Consider the following 15,014-nt stretch of genomic DNA (forward strand, 5'->3'; position numbering starts at 1 on the left):
AAGAGTACAAAGCAAGCACCACCATGTCTAGCTAATTTTTTTTAAATTATTTTTTGTAGAGACAAGGTCTCACTAAGTTGCCCAGGCTGGTCTCAAACTCCTGGCCTCAAGTGATCCTCTCACCTTGGCCACTCAATTTCTTTTCTTTTTCTTGTTTAATCTTTTTGTTACAGCTTACATTAATGTATGTGCAACCTGAAAGTCAAGGACTTGAATGCTTCATGTGGCAGGACTCTGAGACATGTGATAGGCAAAGACACTGCATCATTCTTTACTGAACAAGGAGTGACTATTTCTCATCACCACCGCAAGATCAAAACATAACACAGACTGAGTGTAAGAGAGAGTATAGAAGCGGACAGGCGCAATAAAAATATAAAAGGAGAAATTTAGCCTCCTCTACTGGAGTTGCACAGGTATTAATATCTGTGAGGGCAAGACCAGGATTTTCCAGCATCATCTGTTTTCCTGTCCCCCTACCAAGCTCTCCACCATCCTTCCGTATGCCCTGCCGCCACTCCACAAACACTAGAGCAGGGGTCATCAAACTACGGCCAGCAGGCCACATGCGGCCCGCCGAGGACATTTATCCGGCCCACCAGGTGTTCTTACTGCTGCTGCCTGTCCTGCCTAGCAGCCGACTTGTCCGGGCCACAGTGCGCATGTGTGGTATGTGTGTCGCACTCTCCGACTCCCCTCCTTCTCTCCATCTCTCGACTCCTCTCAGTCTCGGGTGTGATCGGATGAGTCTGGAGCTTGCCTGTGCAGAGCCTGCTGCTGCCTGAGGACCGAACAAGTTAGAATATTTTTTTTTTAAGTTAGGAGGTCTATTTTTTTTTTTAATTTTGCAGTTAGTAGGGCCTTTTTTTTTTTTTTTTGCGGTTAAGGGGGGCCTTTTTTTCCTGAAGTTAGGTCTTTTTTTTTATTTTTATTTTTTGCAGATAGGGGGAGCCTTTTTTTCTGAAGTTAGGAGAGCCTTTTTTTTCTGAAGTAAGGAGAGTCTTTTTTTTTGAAGTTAGGAGAGCCTTTTTTTTTTTTTTGAAGTTGGTTAGTTGGTTGGGGATGGTTTCTAGGGGGATTGCATCACAATGATAACGCAAATAGCGCTCAGTGCTAATGCAAATGGTTTTTTAAACTATAGTCCGCCCCTCCAACGATCTGAGGGACGCTGAACTGGCCCTCTGTTTTAAAAGTTTGAGGACCCTTGCACTAGAGGAACCGAGGAGAAAGACCCAATGCCACTATAGGTCTCACTTATCAAAGGTCAATAGTCGTTGTTGCTCATTCAGTAAAGATAACAACCAATTTCTTCCAGAAAACAACTTTGATTTATGCAAGCCATGTAACCTTTAAAAAGCAGATTATTTTTACTTCAGTACTTGGTCCTTTGGTAAGTACTACAGTTTCCATTCTGTTGCTGACAATTCTGAAACAGAGACAGGTGATTTATTATACACACTGCACTGGAAACTTGCTTAGAGATGCTTCCAGTATTTCTGAGAAAAGAACTATTTTGACATGTTCCTCTTCACAATACAAAAATTTTAAAAATAATCTCATGTAATGAATAACTCTAGTTTAACTGTAACTAGAGTTTAAAAGCAATTTATAAAGTGAAATATCAGAAATTTCTTTTCTGATGTATTATATTCAGTTCACTGATATTGGGAATGTCACTTCATATATGTCTATTTTAGTATCTTCGCGCAGGTGAAAAAAATCGAGATGATGCATTCGATAAATGGACTCTGAAGTCAGACAATTCTAAGCTGACCTCAACACCACATCACTTCCTTGGTCATTGACTTTAAGCAAGTTACTTCACCTGCCTACGCCTCATGGGGTTACTACGCACATTAGATCAGATAATATATGAAAGGATTTAGCTTATTGTCTGATTGATAAACACATTTTGAGAAATAGTCACCATATAATGTATGTATTTAAATATAAGATGAGGAGATTGGATGAGAGGATCTCTTCCAGATGGCTCAGTACAAAAAATATGCTTGGCATCAGGGATATTTGAGTTCAAATCTCAATTTTACCATTTACAAACTGGGTAGCCTTTCTAAACGCTAATTCTCTTTTCTGTAAAATCAATAGCTACTTCCAGGATAATTATTTGGATTAAATGAAACAATAATACATAAAGACTAAGAGTAAAGCCTCGTACAGAGCAGAAACACAATCTAGTCTTGTTTCTTTTCCTTGGTTGCTTCTCACCCCTTCTTTTCAGTTGGTCTTGATTATTTCTTTTTTCCTCAAGAGAGGAAAACAAAAAGAAAGTCAAAAGGAGTAACATGAAAAGCAAAGATAAAAATTAGTCCTCAGAAAAAAAAGGCGGGGAAACCCTCTTTAGATCTGCAGTATTTCGCAGAGCAAATTCTAAATCAACAGAAGCCTCAGGGGGCAACAATATGGCCATTGAGAATTGCTTCTTTTCTTTATTTCTTGTGTTGCTAAACACACAGAATCAATGATAATAAACAAAATACTTTGTTTTACTTTACAGCAGTGAAGTCAAAATCCATATCCAAAACAATCTGTGAATATTTTTCTACTTATATTAGCGCATAAAATTAAACCAAAGATGATTTAAGCCCTGGCTTATAAAACAGTCAAGAAAATGAGAACAAGTCCCAGAATAGTAAAATATATTTTTTACTAAGAGAAATCAGATCATATAAACAAGATTCTAAAAAACTAAAATAAAATTCAACCATGATTTGTAACACCAGCATTTTGTCTCTGAGCTGTTTGGGATAAAGGCTGTCATGGCTAATGCAAAGCAGGCACATCCAAGCTGATAAAACATTCAATGTGAAAAACTTGTACTGTCAACTTTGACTTTATTGCAGTTTGGCATCTTCATATAACACTATAACATTGTCTGCTTAGCAATATGTTGGCTGTGGGTTCATCATAGATGGCTCTTACTATTTTGAGGTATGTTCCCTCTATGCCTAGGTGTTTGAGGGTTTTTAACAAGAAGAGATGCTGGATTTTATTGAAAGCTTTTTTCCACATCTAATGATATAATCATGTGGTTCATGATATATTTAAAGTGGTTCTCTCTACCCCAAAATTAGAAGCATATTTTGCTGTTTTAAGTCCTTTATTGTGTGTATTAATAATTACAACCCCGTTTAGGGAGACTGAGTGGCAATAATAGAAGGGGGGAAAAGGTTGAGAAGAAAAGTGGCACAAATGCCCAAGAAAACAAAAGATCTATTTTTTTGGACAATTTGAAACTCAGTAAAACAGAAAATAAAATGTTTCAGTGGCATTAAATGATAATGCACTCACCAACGTCGTTATAGTTTAGGCTTTAGACTTTTTTTTTTGTCTCTAACATAAAAAAGAAATGTTAGCCAATGTTGGTAGTGATTTATATGAACTGTGTAGAATGTTGAGTAATAAATTTAAATTTCTCTAGATAAGTCTTTGAATCTGAGGTTTGGCCAAGAAAAATGAAGCAGCATATTGCCATTGGAAACAAGTAGTCAGATGTGAATTACCTGCATGAGTTTTGATGTCAGACCTCCAGCATAAGCCAAGTCATAAGATCAAAGATAAGAGAAGAAATAATGCAATTATCTAAATCAAATTTTGGTCACATGAGAATTACCTGAAAAGTTTTTTTTTTTTTTTAAATCCTGATTCTTTATCTCCACCTTAAATAATTAACTCAGGACCAGTGAAGATGAAGCCTAGGGTATTAGAATTTTTTCGAAGTTTTTCAGGTGATTCTATGCAGCACAAATTTGAGGCATACCCATTCATGCATCCTCCCTTCGCCTTCAATACAGCATTAATGATTGCTTCTACAGACTGTTCATTTACAGTGTGAAAGAAGACTGAATATACCACCTTCATCTTTTATTTCACCTGTGTAGCCACAGCCTATAAATCAATGGTTTCTGTCCTGACAGATCACAGCTGCCAAATCCTTCTGCCATCTACTTTGCATAAAGTGCTTTGTCGTCATCAGCAGGATTTCTGTTTACACTGCCCAGCAGGAGTGAAAAAAAAGAGAAGACTTAAAAGACAAATTATCTCCCTGCTTGAAGAAAAGTACAGGGTAAAAACCTCACCCAAAGAACTTCAAATCCAAGTCTAATAAAATGAATGGGCAAGAAATGGTGGGCTTTCTAATATTTTTGTTTGTTTGTTTGAAGAGCTGTGAATATGTAGCTAGATTATCTGAAACACTGGGCCAGTATAACCTTGCACAAAAATCAATTCCAGATGGATAAAAAATGTAAATGAAAACATAAGAAAACTAAAATATGTGGTTAAATATTTTTCTAATCTTGGGATAGGGAAAGCCACTCTAAATATATCATGAACCACATGATTATATCATTAGATGTGGAAAAGCTTTAGATAAAATCCAGTACCTCTTCTTGATAAAAAACCTTGAACACCTGGCCATAGAGGGAATATACCTCAAAATAGTAAGAGCCATCCATGGTAAGCCCACAGCCAACATATTGCTAAACGGACAGAAATCAGAAGCATTTCCCCTGACAACCAGAACAAGACAAAGCTGCCTACTCCCATCCTGCCTGTTCAACATAGTGTTGGAAGTCCTAGCTAGAAAAGTCAGACAAGAGAAGGAAATCAGGGGTATCAAAATAGGAAAAGAAGAAGTAAAGCTATCCCCGTTTGCTGACAATATGATCCCATACCTCAAAGTTGCAAGAAAATCTGTCAAAAATTTCTTGGCACTGATAGAGGACTTTAGCAAAGTCTCAGGGTATAAAATAAACATGCAAAAGACAGCTGAATTCTTACATACCAACAAGAAACAGCAAAAGAACCAAATAAAAAGCACAATCCTATTCACAATAGCCACACCCAAAAAATACCTTGGCATCTTCCTAACCAGAGAAGTGAAAGATCTATACATGAAAACTACAAAACACTGCTCAAAGAAGTTAAAGAAGACAAACAAATGGAAAAATATTCCATGCTCATGGATTGAAAGAATCAACATTGTTAAGATGTGCATCCTACCAAAGGCAATCTACAGATTCAACACTATATCCATTAATTTACCAACATCATTCTTCTCTAACCTGAAAACAACAATACAGAAATTAATATGGAAACATAAATAACCACGAATAGCCAAAACAATCCTTAGCAAAAGAAACAAAGCAAGAAGTATCACACTTCCAGACTTTAAACTTTATTATAAGGCTACAATAATCAAAACAGCCTGGTATTGGTACAAGAATAGGCATATAGACCAATGGGACAGGATAAAGAGTCCAGAAACAAAACCTCAATTTCTCAACCAACTCATCTTTGACAAAGCCTCCAACAACAATCACTGGGAAGAGGAGAACCTATTCAGTAAATGGTGCTAGGAAAACTGGCTGACCACATGCAGAAGATTAAAACAAGACTCCTACCTATCACCATACACAAAAATCAACTCCAAGTGGATCAAACACCTATATGTAAAACCTCAAACTATAAGAATCTTAGAAAACACAGGAAACACCCTTATGGAAATCAGAGTAGGCAACCAATTCCTGATCAAAACCCCAGATGCCCATGTCATAAGAGATAATAAGCAGGGCCTTATTAAACTGAGAAACTTCTGCAAAGCAAAAGAAACCACCAAGAGAGCAGGGAAACAGCCACAGAATGGGAAAAAATATTTGCCAACTGCATATCTGACAAAGACCTAACATCTAGGATCTATAAGGAACTCAAACACACCGAAAAGAAAAAAAATAAACAGCTCCATTAAAGAGTGGGCAAAAGACATGAATAGACACTTCTGAAAAGAAGATATATGAGCAGCCAACAGACACAGGAAAAAGTGCTGAGCTCACTAATCATCAGAGAAATGCAAATCAAAACCACATTGAGATACTACCTAACTCCAGTAAGAATGATCATCATTAATAAAACAAAAAAACAATAGACACTGGCAAGGATGCGGACAAAAGGGAATGCTTCTAACACTGTTGGTGGGAATGCAATCTAGTTCAACCTCTGTGGAAAACAGTGTGGTGATTCCTAAAAGAACTAGAAATTGACCTTCCATTCAACCCAGCAATCCCCCTTCTGTAGATATACCAAGAGGACTTTAAATCACTCTACAAAAAAGATACCTGCGCAAACATGTTTACTGCAGCACAATTTACAATGGCAAAAACATAGAACCAACTGTGGTGCCTACTGAAACTGAACTGGATAAAAAAATGAGGTACATATACACAATGAAATATTACTCAGTCATAAAGAAGAACAAAACTATGGACTTCGCAGCAACTTGGATGGATTTAGAGTCTATCATACTCACTGATCTATCACAGAAACAAAGAACTGAGTACCACATGTTCTCACTCATAAGCACACCCTGAACATTTACCACAATACAACAAGAGAGGGATTGGCAGTAGCGAGAAACTGCTGGGGGTGGGGCACATAACATCAATAAGTGAACCTGATCTCAGTCCCACCTCAGTGGCTCAGCCTGTAATCCCAGCGCTTGGGAGCCAAGGTGAGTGAATGGCCTGAGCCCATGGGTTCAAGACCAACACTGGGCAACTTGGCGAGACCTCGTCTCTACAATAACTCAAAAAATTAGCTGGGTGTGGTAGCATGCGCCTGTAATTGTGGCTACTTGGAAGGCTGAGGCGGAAGGATCGCCAGAGCCCAGCAGTTCGATGCTGGGGTGGCCATAAGTGTGCACTGCACTCCAGCCTGGGCAACGGAGTGAGACTCCAACTCAAAAAAAAAAAAAAAAAAAGTACCTGATATCAAACCTGGTAAAGTGGGGACAAAAGGGAGGCCCAAATTTACCTGTATGATGACCACTTGTATACCTAATACTAACTTGTACCCCACATCTTTAAAATAAAAAAATTTTAAATATATATCATGAAAATAAAAAACTACAAAGATTTGTAGTAGCTCTAAGAAAATTATATCTTGTAATATTTCTCATAAGCAAATAAAAAATACCTTATTATATAAAGAGTTTATACACAAGTATAAAGAAGTATAGATAAATCAATGAAAATGTGGAAGGATATTCACCCTTATTTTTTAAAAATCAAAGGAATATAAATCAAAAGAACAGGAATTGAATAAGAATGAACCATCCGTTTTCAATCTACAGAATGACAAAAATGAGAATATAGGAAAAAATTCTGTTTTGGCGAACAAGTGGGTATTCTTGTCCATTACTGTTAGAAGTATAAACCAGTGTAACTTTTGTGGAGCATAATTTGAAACAAATATCAAAAAATAAAATGAATATATCCTGCAATCACTCTACTAGCAATATACCCTAAGAAGGTAACAAAAATGTAGTTAATCATCATAGTACTGTTTATTTTTTTAAAAAGTGTGAAAAATGGAAAGTCCACTAAGAGGTGATCTATTAGATCTATTAAGCAAATTACAGCACATGCATCACGTGTATTAATAGGTGCAGTCATAAAAATGTCAGAGACTCATATTGAATTGAAAAACATCCATGAAATACTAGAGTTATGAAAACAGCATGCATATGATCTCATTTGCATAAAATATGTCAATCTAGCTGTATATACATGATCTATTTGTATACAAATGAATTGTAAGATGCATTACAAAAATGTTTGTGAAAATGTTAATAATGGTTATTTCTGGGTGATGAGTTTAAGGGCAATACTATCTTCTATATAACTTTTTAGATTGTTGAAATTTTCTGCAATGCATAATTATATTAAGTAAATTAAAATAAGTCAAACACAAAATAAGTTGAGAGTTTAGCATCATTTGAGATCTCTCAATCCTGCCTGCCCAAACCACTATCATTTTCTGATCAAAAAGAAAAGAGAATTGACAGAGGTCTTTCAAATGAAAAATCAACCAGACACGAATTACTTAACTTCAATCAAACAGGTTTAATTCAGAACTTGTACATGAAGTAAAGCACATTATTTAAAGGTAAAGTTCTTTTCAAGCTGAGGGAATAGCCAATAAACTTTAGTAGCAATGAAACAACGCAGAATCCTTACTTATTTTTAACATTATTTATTAGGTTTATTTATTTTTGCCTACCAAAATAACCAAATTGTGTCATTCTAACAGACTATCTCTACCTAAAATTTTGAAACTGGAGTATGTTTCTAGTGTACATTAACATGTCACCTTATTTCCACTTCAAGGAGGAAATGCATTTTGGTGCCAAAGTGAAACACAGGTAAATTGAAATTACTGTACAGCTCTCAATATAGTAAAGCAATTACCAATTTGCTTTAATCTTACTGTTATAAATTATACATAATAGGCTTTGTAAAGAAGTGTCTAACTTATCAAGGAATATCATATGTGAATAAGAAATGATACATTTCCAACTTAAGCAGATTGATTAAATATTCTCAGCACAGCAGTATGTTAAAATAAAGTCTCAAATTTGGAGATGCCAACTATAAATGTTCCTTATTATGAGACAAGTTCCCTTAAAATGTGCTCTGTTAAAGCTCCATAAATATCACAAAATTCACAGAATCTAAAAATCTTACTGTATTCTTTTGCTAAAAGGTTTGTGAAAACAGGATTATATTTACTCCTGAGAAAAATTAAAATTACTTTCTTCACTCGGTCTTCACTCTAGACTGTGCTTAGTCAGTCATTCACAATCAACAAAGTAGATTTAAATGAAAACACTTTTCTGTATTCCATAAGGCTAAAATGAACAATTTTTACACAAGACTTGCCACCAAGTATTAAAAAGTATTCCTGATATCAGTGTCTTGCCCATAAACTCAGCAATCTATAAATATGTGTTGATTTAGGTTGATATCAAGGTTCCATTCAGACAGTACTTTGAATGAAAAACCTGTAGTGGTGATAAATTCTGGTGAAAATATACATTGGCATTTAACAATTTAATATGAAGTAGCTTAATGAATAGAGCAATATTCTTTTTTGGCAAACAAGAATATAAATAGAGTAAGCCCATCCGTATCAGCAGGTTCCATCCACATCAGTGGTTTTAACCAACTGTGGATCAAAAATATTTGAGGAAAAAAAAACAATTAAAAAATAAAACAATAAAAACTAATAAATTTTAAAAATACAGTATAACAAGTATTCCATAGCATTTACATTGTATTAGGTACTACAAGTAATCTAGAGATGACTTAAAGTATACGGGAGGATATGCATAGGTTATATACAAATACTATGCCCTTTATATAAGGGACTGGAGCATTCATGCATTCTGGCATCTGTGGACATAGGGGGCGCAGGAACCAGTTCTCCACTGACCCCTGAGGGATGGCTACACAACATGGTGAGGTGGCATACATGGTAACAAAGAGTTTAGTTGTGAAAGGAACATATTTTTAGGATGATAAGACTGAAAAGTCTTTGTTTACCTGACAATATGTCAAGGAGACCAGAGTTTTATGATGGGACCTACTGAAAAGGACACTAACAGTGTTGGCCATTCTCAGACTTCAGAAAGTTTATGCTCTAGTTCTTTGCTGTTGAGCTCTAAACACAGGGAACAGTCACAAGCTAAGTTGGATCCCAGATGAATGTAAGACCGACTCTTGGAAGAGGGGTTTAGTTGCACCCAGAAGCCCAAGCTTAACTTTAGTTGCCCACAATTAACATGAAATCTGTGGATGCCCATTCTGGAAGCCCCCGAGTCCTCTCAGAGCAGCCTGATGGGCAAAACATGTATGCTAAGCTGAAGAAACTCATTCCGTCATCTATGTTAGCATTATAATTTGATTATATTTGGAGCCATTAGAGCCTCCATTGTTTTACTTAGAATGGTTCCATGGGAAATGATCTACGTAACTCCAAGATCATCTGCTTCTAATGAGATATATACAGTTCTGAAATGAATGCTTAAATGTAAATGTCTGCCTTCAAGCAGACAAGACCTCCTGAACGAAGCTGGCAGAAGAGTTTGCTTAGACAACAGCCGTGCAGTGACTCAGCTGTGTTTTCACAACATGCTTCTATCCAGCACCCATGTCTATTTGTAGCCTGACAATAAAGGCCCTATGTGAACCATTTCTGAGTTGTCTGCCTTTAAAAGCAAGGACACTGTTCTCAGTTGACTCATTTGAGCTGCCTGTGCTTTTGAGAATAACCCACTGCCACATTTATGAAGGCATGTGACATAATTGCAGATTATTTTGGGCTTCGCCAATGCTTTTCTGCTTAGTCTTGGTCTAGCGTTTAGAAAAGCGAGTGAAGCCCACTACACACCACTATTGGTAGCTCTTGGAAGTTCTGAAAAAGACTGTTTTCATCAACACCCTAGACTGTAACTGAGATTCAGAATTGGAATGCTTGTCTATTTTGCTCACCTATCTTTATCCCCAGCACTTAAAACACATAGTAGACACTCCATAAATATTTACAAAGGAATGAATTAACCTCTGCCACAGACCTGTGAAATGACTTGGGCTTTCACACCAAATCCATGAAATATTTTCTTGTCCTGATGCCAAGTCAAGAAGACTTCTGCCAGAAAATCAAAAATTTTATATGGTAAAATGTACACCCTTTTAGTGAAGAAATGTTCTTCCATATATTACATTACTTTACGCCCTAATCCTTAAAACTGATAAAACAATTTGTTGAATTTCAGTTCAACAAATATATATTAACAGTCCTTAATTTTCTAACCTTCTTTTTCAGTGTTTCTGCCACCCATCATGACACCTAGATGCACTAAATTGTAGTCTAGGAGGAAGACTTTGCCAATATATCTCTTAAAGGAGAGGGCTTCCAAAGGGAGAGAAAAAAAAATATGTTCTTTGGCATTTTCATTCACAGAAAACTTTAAAACAATGTGTTCACAAATCCAGTGAAATTATCAATAAAGACTATAATATCTCTTAATAAAATAATCATGTCTAGAAAATATTCTCATAAATCTGAAAGTCAACTCCTAGAAGTAATATCCAGCAAAATGTTATTTTAGTGAACTATTTAACATTCTGAAGCACTGGAAGCATTCATGTTTCTCCTGAAGTCTTCAGAACCCAGAAAACAGCTAACTCTACTACAAGGCCATTTCCAGATCATATATCACAGAGGAGAAAATTACTATGCTAACTGCGTATGTTACACAACAGAGTTCTACTTTCCCAAGAACTCATTCATACAGAAGTTAATTCACCTAGGAGGGATCAAAAGAGGCTTCTTCCCTCATGTCAGATGCAGTATTCTAAAACCAAGGCTTATGAGATTACAAAGGATTCCAATTCAATTCAAAAAGACACCAAACTAATACACACAAGAAGTGTTGCAATGTCCCATACTCAAACAACGAGAGGAATGCCCATCAAAAACAATGTTTTGAAATTACCTGCACAAGAAAGCCAAGTTACATTCTGACGCAAAGACAGTTTTGTTCTTACCATCCCCCTCTCAAAACCACAGCTTTATTTTATTTTCTTAACATATGGCTGCCTGTTTTCTCTTCTTCAGGCTGGCCACAGAGTGCCTCCCAGTGCTCTCTTCTCCACTTGTTTTCTTGAAAATGATCTGTTTTAGTTATCATTATGCCGTCATTTAGATGACGAATAGTTGCCCAACTTGGATACAGATCAGATTTTATAAAAACTGTATTACTGATATCACTATTACAACTTAATTTAATCATCCTTATCTTATGAATGAGGAAAAAGAAACAAAAACACTCTCTCAGTAAACTTCATCTCCAAATCCTACCACACTTGTTCTCCACAACCTGTGCTAGGAACACAAGGGTGCATGTTCTTTGGCTAGCACATTATTATTTTTTAAATGTTAGCCAGGTGCCAATATTTAATACTCACCACATTTCACTAAGAATTAGAATTGTAGGCCTCTCTTCAAAAATAAGAAAACGAACTACATAGTCACATGGGAACAAGCAAAGCTGAGTGGTACTTTCCTCTTTCTGATGGAACATATGCTCTTAGAAGACATCACTGTTCCCATGCTGTGAGGAAGCCTCAGCTAGCCATGTAGAAAAGTCGTGTGCAGAGTCCCCAGGCCCCAGCTGTTCCAGACATCCCAGTTCAGGAATTGACATGTGAGTAAAGAAGCTATTGCGCACCTTCCACCTCTGCTGCCATCTGACTGCACGTGTGTGAGGAACTGAAGAGAGAACCACGCAGCTGAGCCCATCAACTTCCCAAACCATGAAGGTGAGTAATAAAACGGTTGTTTCAGGCCTCTAACTTTTGGGGGTAATATGCTATGCAGTCATACACAAGGGCTAAAAGATACAAATGCACTTAAACTAAAACAATTGTTTAAAGTAATCTCTCCCTTTTTACTTGCGTCAACATAGATGTGATAGCCTCCATCTCATTTTTGTATTTCGCCAAAAATCTAGAACATGAATGTATCCAGGAAAGAAAACTAAAGTAGAAGAAAAGCAATTATTTGGAATTAGCTGTATTTTTTTTTTTTAGACAAGCTGGCTGGCACCACTTATGAATATCATAAAGGTTAAATAATAATAAGTAGCAAGGTGAAGAATACAGTTTGGAAAAGGCTTGAATCTGGTTCTTTTTTAAGGAAATCGCCTTCATTTACTACTCTACTTTCAACACTTAACACATTGCCTTTTTTTTAAAATGACTGGATCAACTAAAAGTAGTTTTGTGTGTACTTTTTCTGATTGGTTGAGAGAATTTAAAACATCTTTTCCATCACTGAAACATTGCTATTATTGTTGCAAAAGGAAGGCAAATAACATCTGCAAAGTAACCAGCAAATTGTGGTCACAATTAATTGTATATAAGTCAAGTCAGAGTCTTTATAGCTTAATGAGAACCAGGTCCACTTACAGAGAAACAACTCTTGGCTTGTATTCATTAAACCCAAATTACACAGGTAGGCATGCAGATCTAACCTTGAGCAGGTCGCTTAATCATTTGATGCTATATCTTCATGTGTAAAATTAAGCTAATCATATATTCTCAAAAAAAGTGTAATCCCCAAGTTGAACAGAATATGGTCTGCATACTCAAGGTACTAGAGATTAACCCTTGTGCACTGCATAGTGTTAAAGTAGCTGAGATGCTTTTGCCCAAATAGAATTGTGTATCTTCATTTCCTTCCCTTCTTTCCCCTACTTGTGACTCAAGCCAGATTTCATCAAGCTATTTTTGTAATTACTAAAATACTGAAAATATAGCAGCAGGCCAGAAGCAAAGTAAAATGCAGCATCCAGTAAAAGAAAGAAAATCACGCGGAGTGACTGAAAGGCCATCTGCTTCTTGCCGAGCTGTAGGGGTGAGGAAGGCAATCTGGGCTGTACTATTTGCGTCTGCTCCAAAACCATACCCACCTGCATGTTGTCAGTGGCATCCCCGAGCAGCCCTCCAAAAGTGATGGCGTTTGTTACAGTTGCCAGATAAATGAAGAGAATGGCCGAAAGAGCCTGAATATTTAAAGCGTCATAAAAATCACTGGCAAAAAATGGTGCTTTCCTCTTGATGTCCTTAATGAGTCCACCACAGAACCTAGGCAGGGGAAAGCAGACATAGAACTAAGGGTAAAATTGCCAAGTTGACCAGGAGATAACTCATCACAAAGAATTTATATTTAAAGTATCTGAGTCAATGACAGCCCTTAACCACATAACATGAAACCAGAAAACTGTGAAGGAATACAGTTTATTCTATCTTTCTTTTTTGGCTACCAAATTAGGTGTCACACTCCCTCAAGACCAGTCAGTTGATCTTTAGGTAAAAGTAAACCATGCAGATAAGTTAAAACTTTTCTTTACCCAAAGAAAAATATCAAATTATGTGAGATTATATTGCGGCCTTTATCGTCTTGCCATAGTGTCCTTTCCACCCTCATTCATTCACTCACTCACTCATTTTTTTACCCATTCTTTCATCCCACAGATGTTTATTAAGCACCTCTGACACCATTCTGGGTGCTGAGGATACAACAGTGGACAACATGGGCCAAAAAGCCCTGCCTTTCATGAGATTGGCTTTGGGAGGTGAGGCAGACAAAAAACAAGATAAATAGGTAAAAGCATAGTGCTAAAAATCAAGGGAAGAAGTAAGTGGAGAAGAGAGTTTTGTTAATTGGAGAAGAGGTGGCTGAAATTTTAGATAGGGTAGTTGCAACAGGCCTCCAAGATGGTAACTTTGGGGTAAGAACATGAAGGGGGAAGCCATGCACACCTGTGAAGAGGAAGGTGCAGTTGAGCCCCATGACAAGCGTCAGCAGGTCAGAGGAATGACTCACACATCAGTCTACTCACACTCCCAGGGGAGTTCTCAATCTCATACCTCAGTCCTCCCATGCCCTGGTGTTTGCCTACAATACCCTCTTCCAAAGTTCAACTGCTCTCATCTGAAGTCTTGGCCCTACAGGGGCATATGTCCACTCTGGGCTATCACACTTTATCAGAACTGTCTATCTGTTTGGGCACCCACTGAACCTTAGCTGCCTCAGTGCCCTGCTTGAGTTTTCTTAGAATGCACAGAAACTGTGCATGGCTCTGGGCATATTATAGACACTCAGTGCACTTAGGAAAAGTGAGCTATGGAAGAATAAAATACAATCTAATTAAACAAAAAATTAAATTCAAGAACTCATATCTGTAGGAAAGGAAAAGGATATTCCTAATGGGAATAGTTTACAAATAACTATTTTGTAAAATGGGGGAGAAAAAAAGGTTGCATTGTATATTCTCTACTTTTAAGAAGAAAAGAAAGGGAAATAATTTCCTGATAATTTGGGAGAGAAACCCAAGTGGGTCATCAGAAGAAGAAAATAACTTCATTTTATTCCGATTCAACTGCATATTGAAATGATGTACTTTTGGGGTTGCAAAAAAGTCCTGCCATATTTTTTAAGTTTTATCTTCATAAAATAAGTATCCCACTTAAAATTTTACCAAGTCCAAACTAAAATGAAGACGCTAACAGTGGAGAAGTAGACTTATGAAAAGAAATTAGATGCAGCAAGCTGGGAAGCCCGAATTCTGGCTAAGAAGACAAAACAACGAC

The 15,014-nt window shown here is 36.8% G+C and overlaps 1 protein-coding gene across 1 annotated transcript in view; it reads right to left on the bottom strand.

The window, feature by feature from the left end:
* The window catches only part of LOC103262717 (electrogenic sodium bicarbonate cotransporter 1), a 239,403-nt gene that overhangs the window by 105,688 nt on the left and 118,701 nt on the right, over positions 1-15,014 (bottom strand). The window contains exon 9 of the mRNA XM_008060360.2: positions 13,331-13,505. Coding sequence (XP_008058551.1) covers positions 13,331-13,505 — 175 coding nt within the window. The remainder of the gene's footprint in view (positions 1-13,330; positions 13,506-15,014) is intronic.

The sequence above is a fragment of the Carlito syrichta genome, unplaced genomic scaffold (assembly GCF_000164805.1).
Source record: "Carlito syrichta isolate Samal-C Ts95f unplaced genomic scaffold, Tarsius_syrichta-2.0.1 Scaffold304598, whole genome shotgun sequence".
Classification (NCBI taxonomy): Eukaryota; Metazoa; Chordata; class Mammalia; order Primates; family Tarsiidae; genus Carlito; species Carlito syrichta.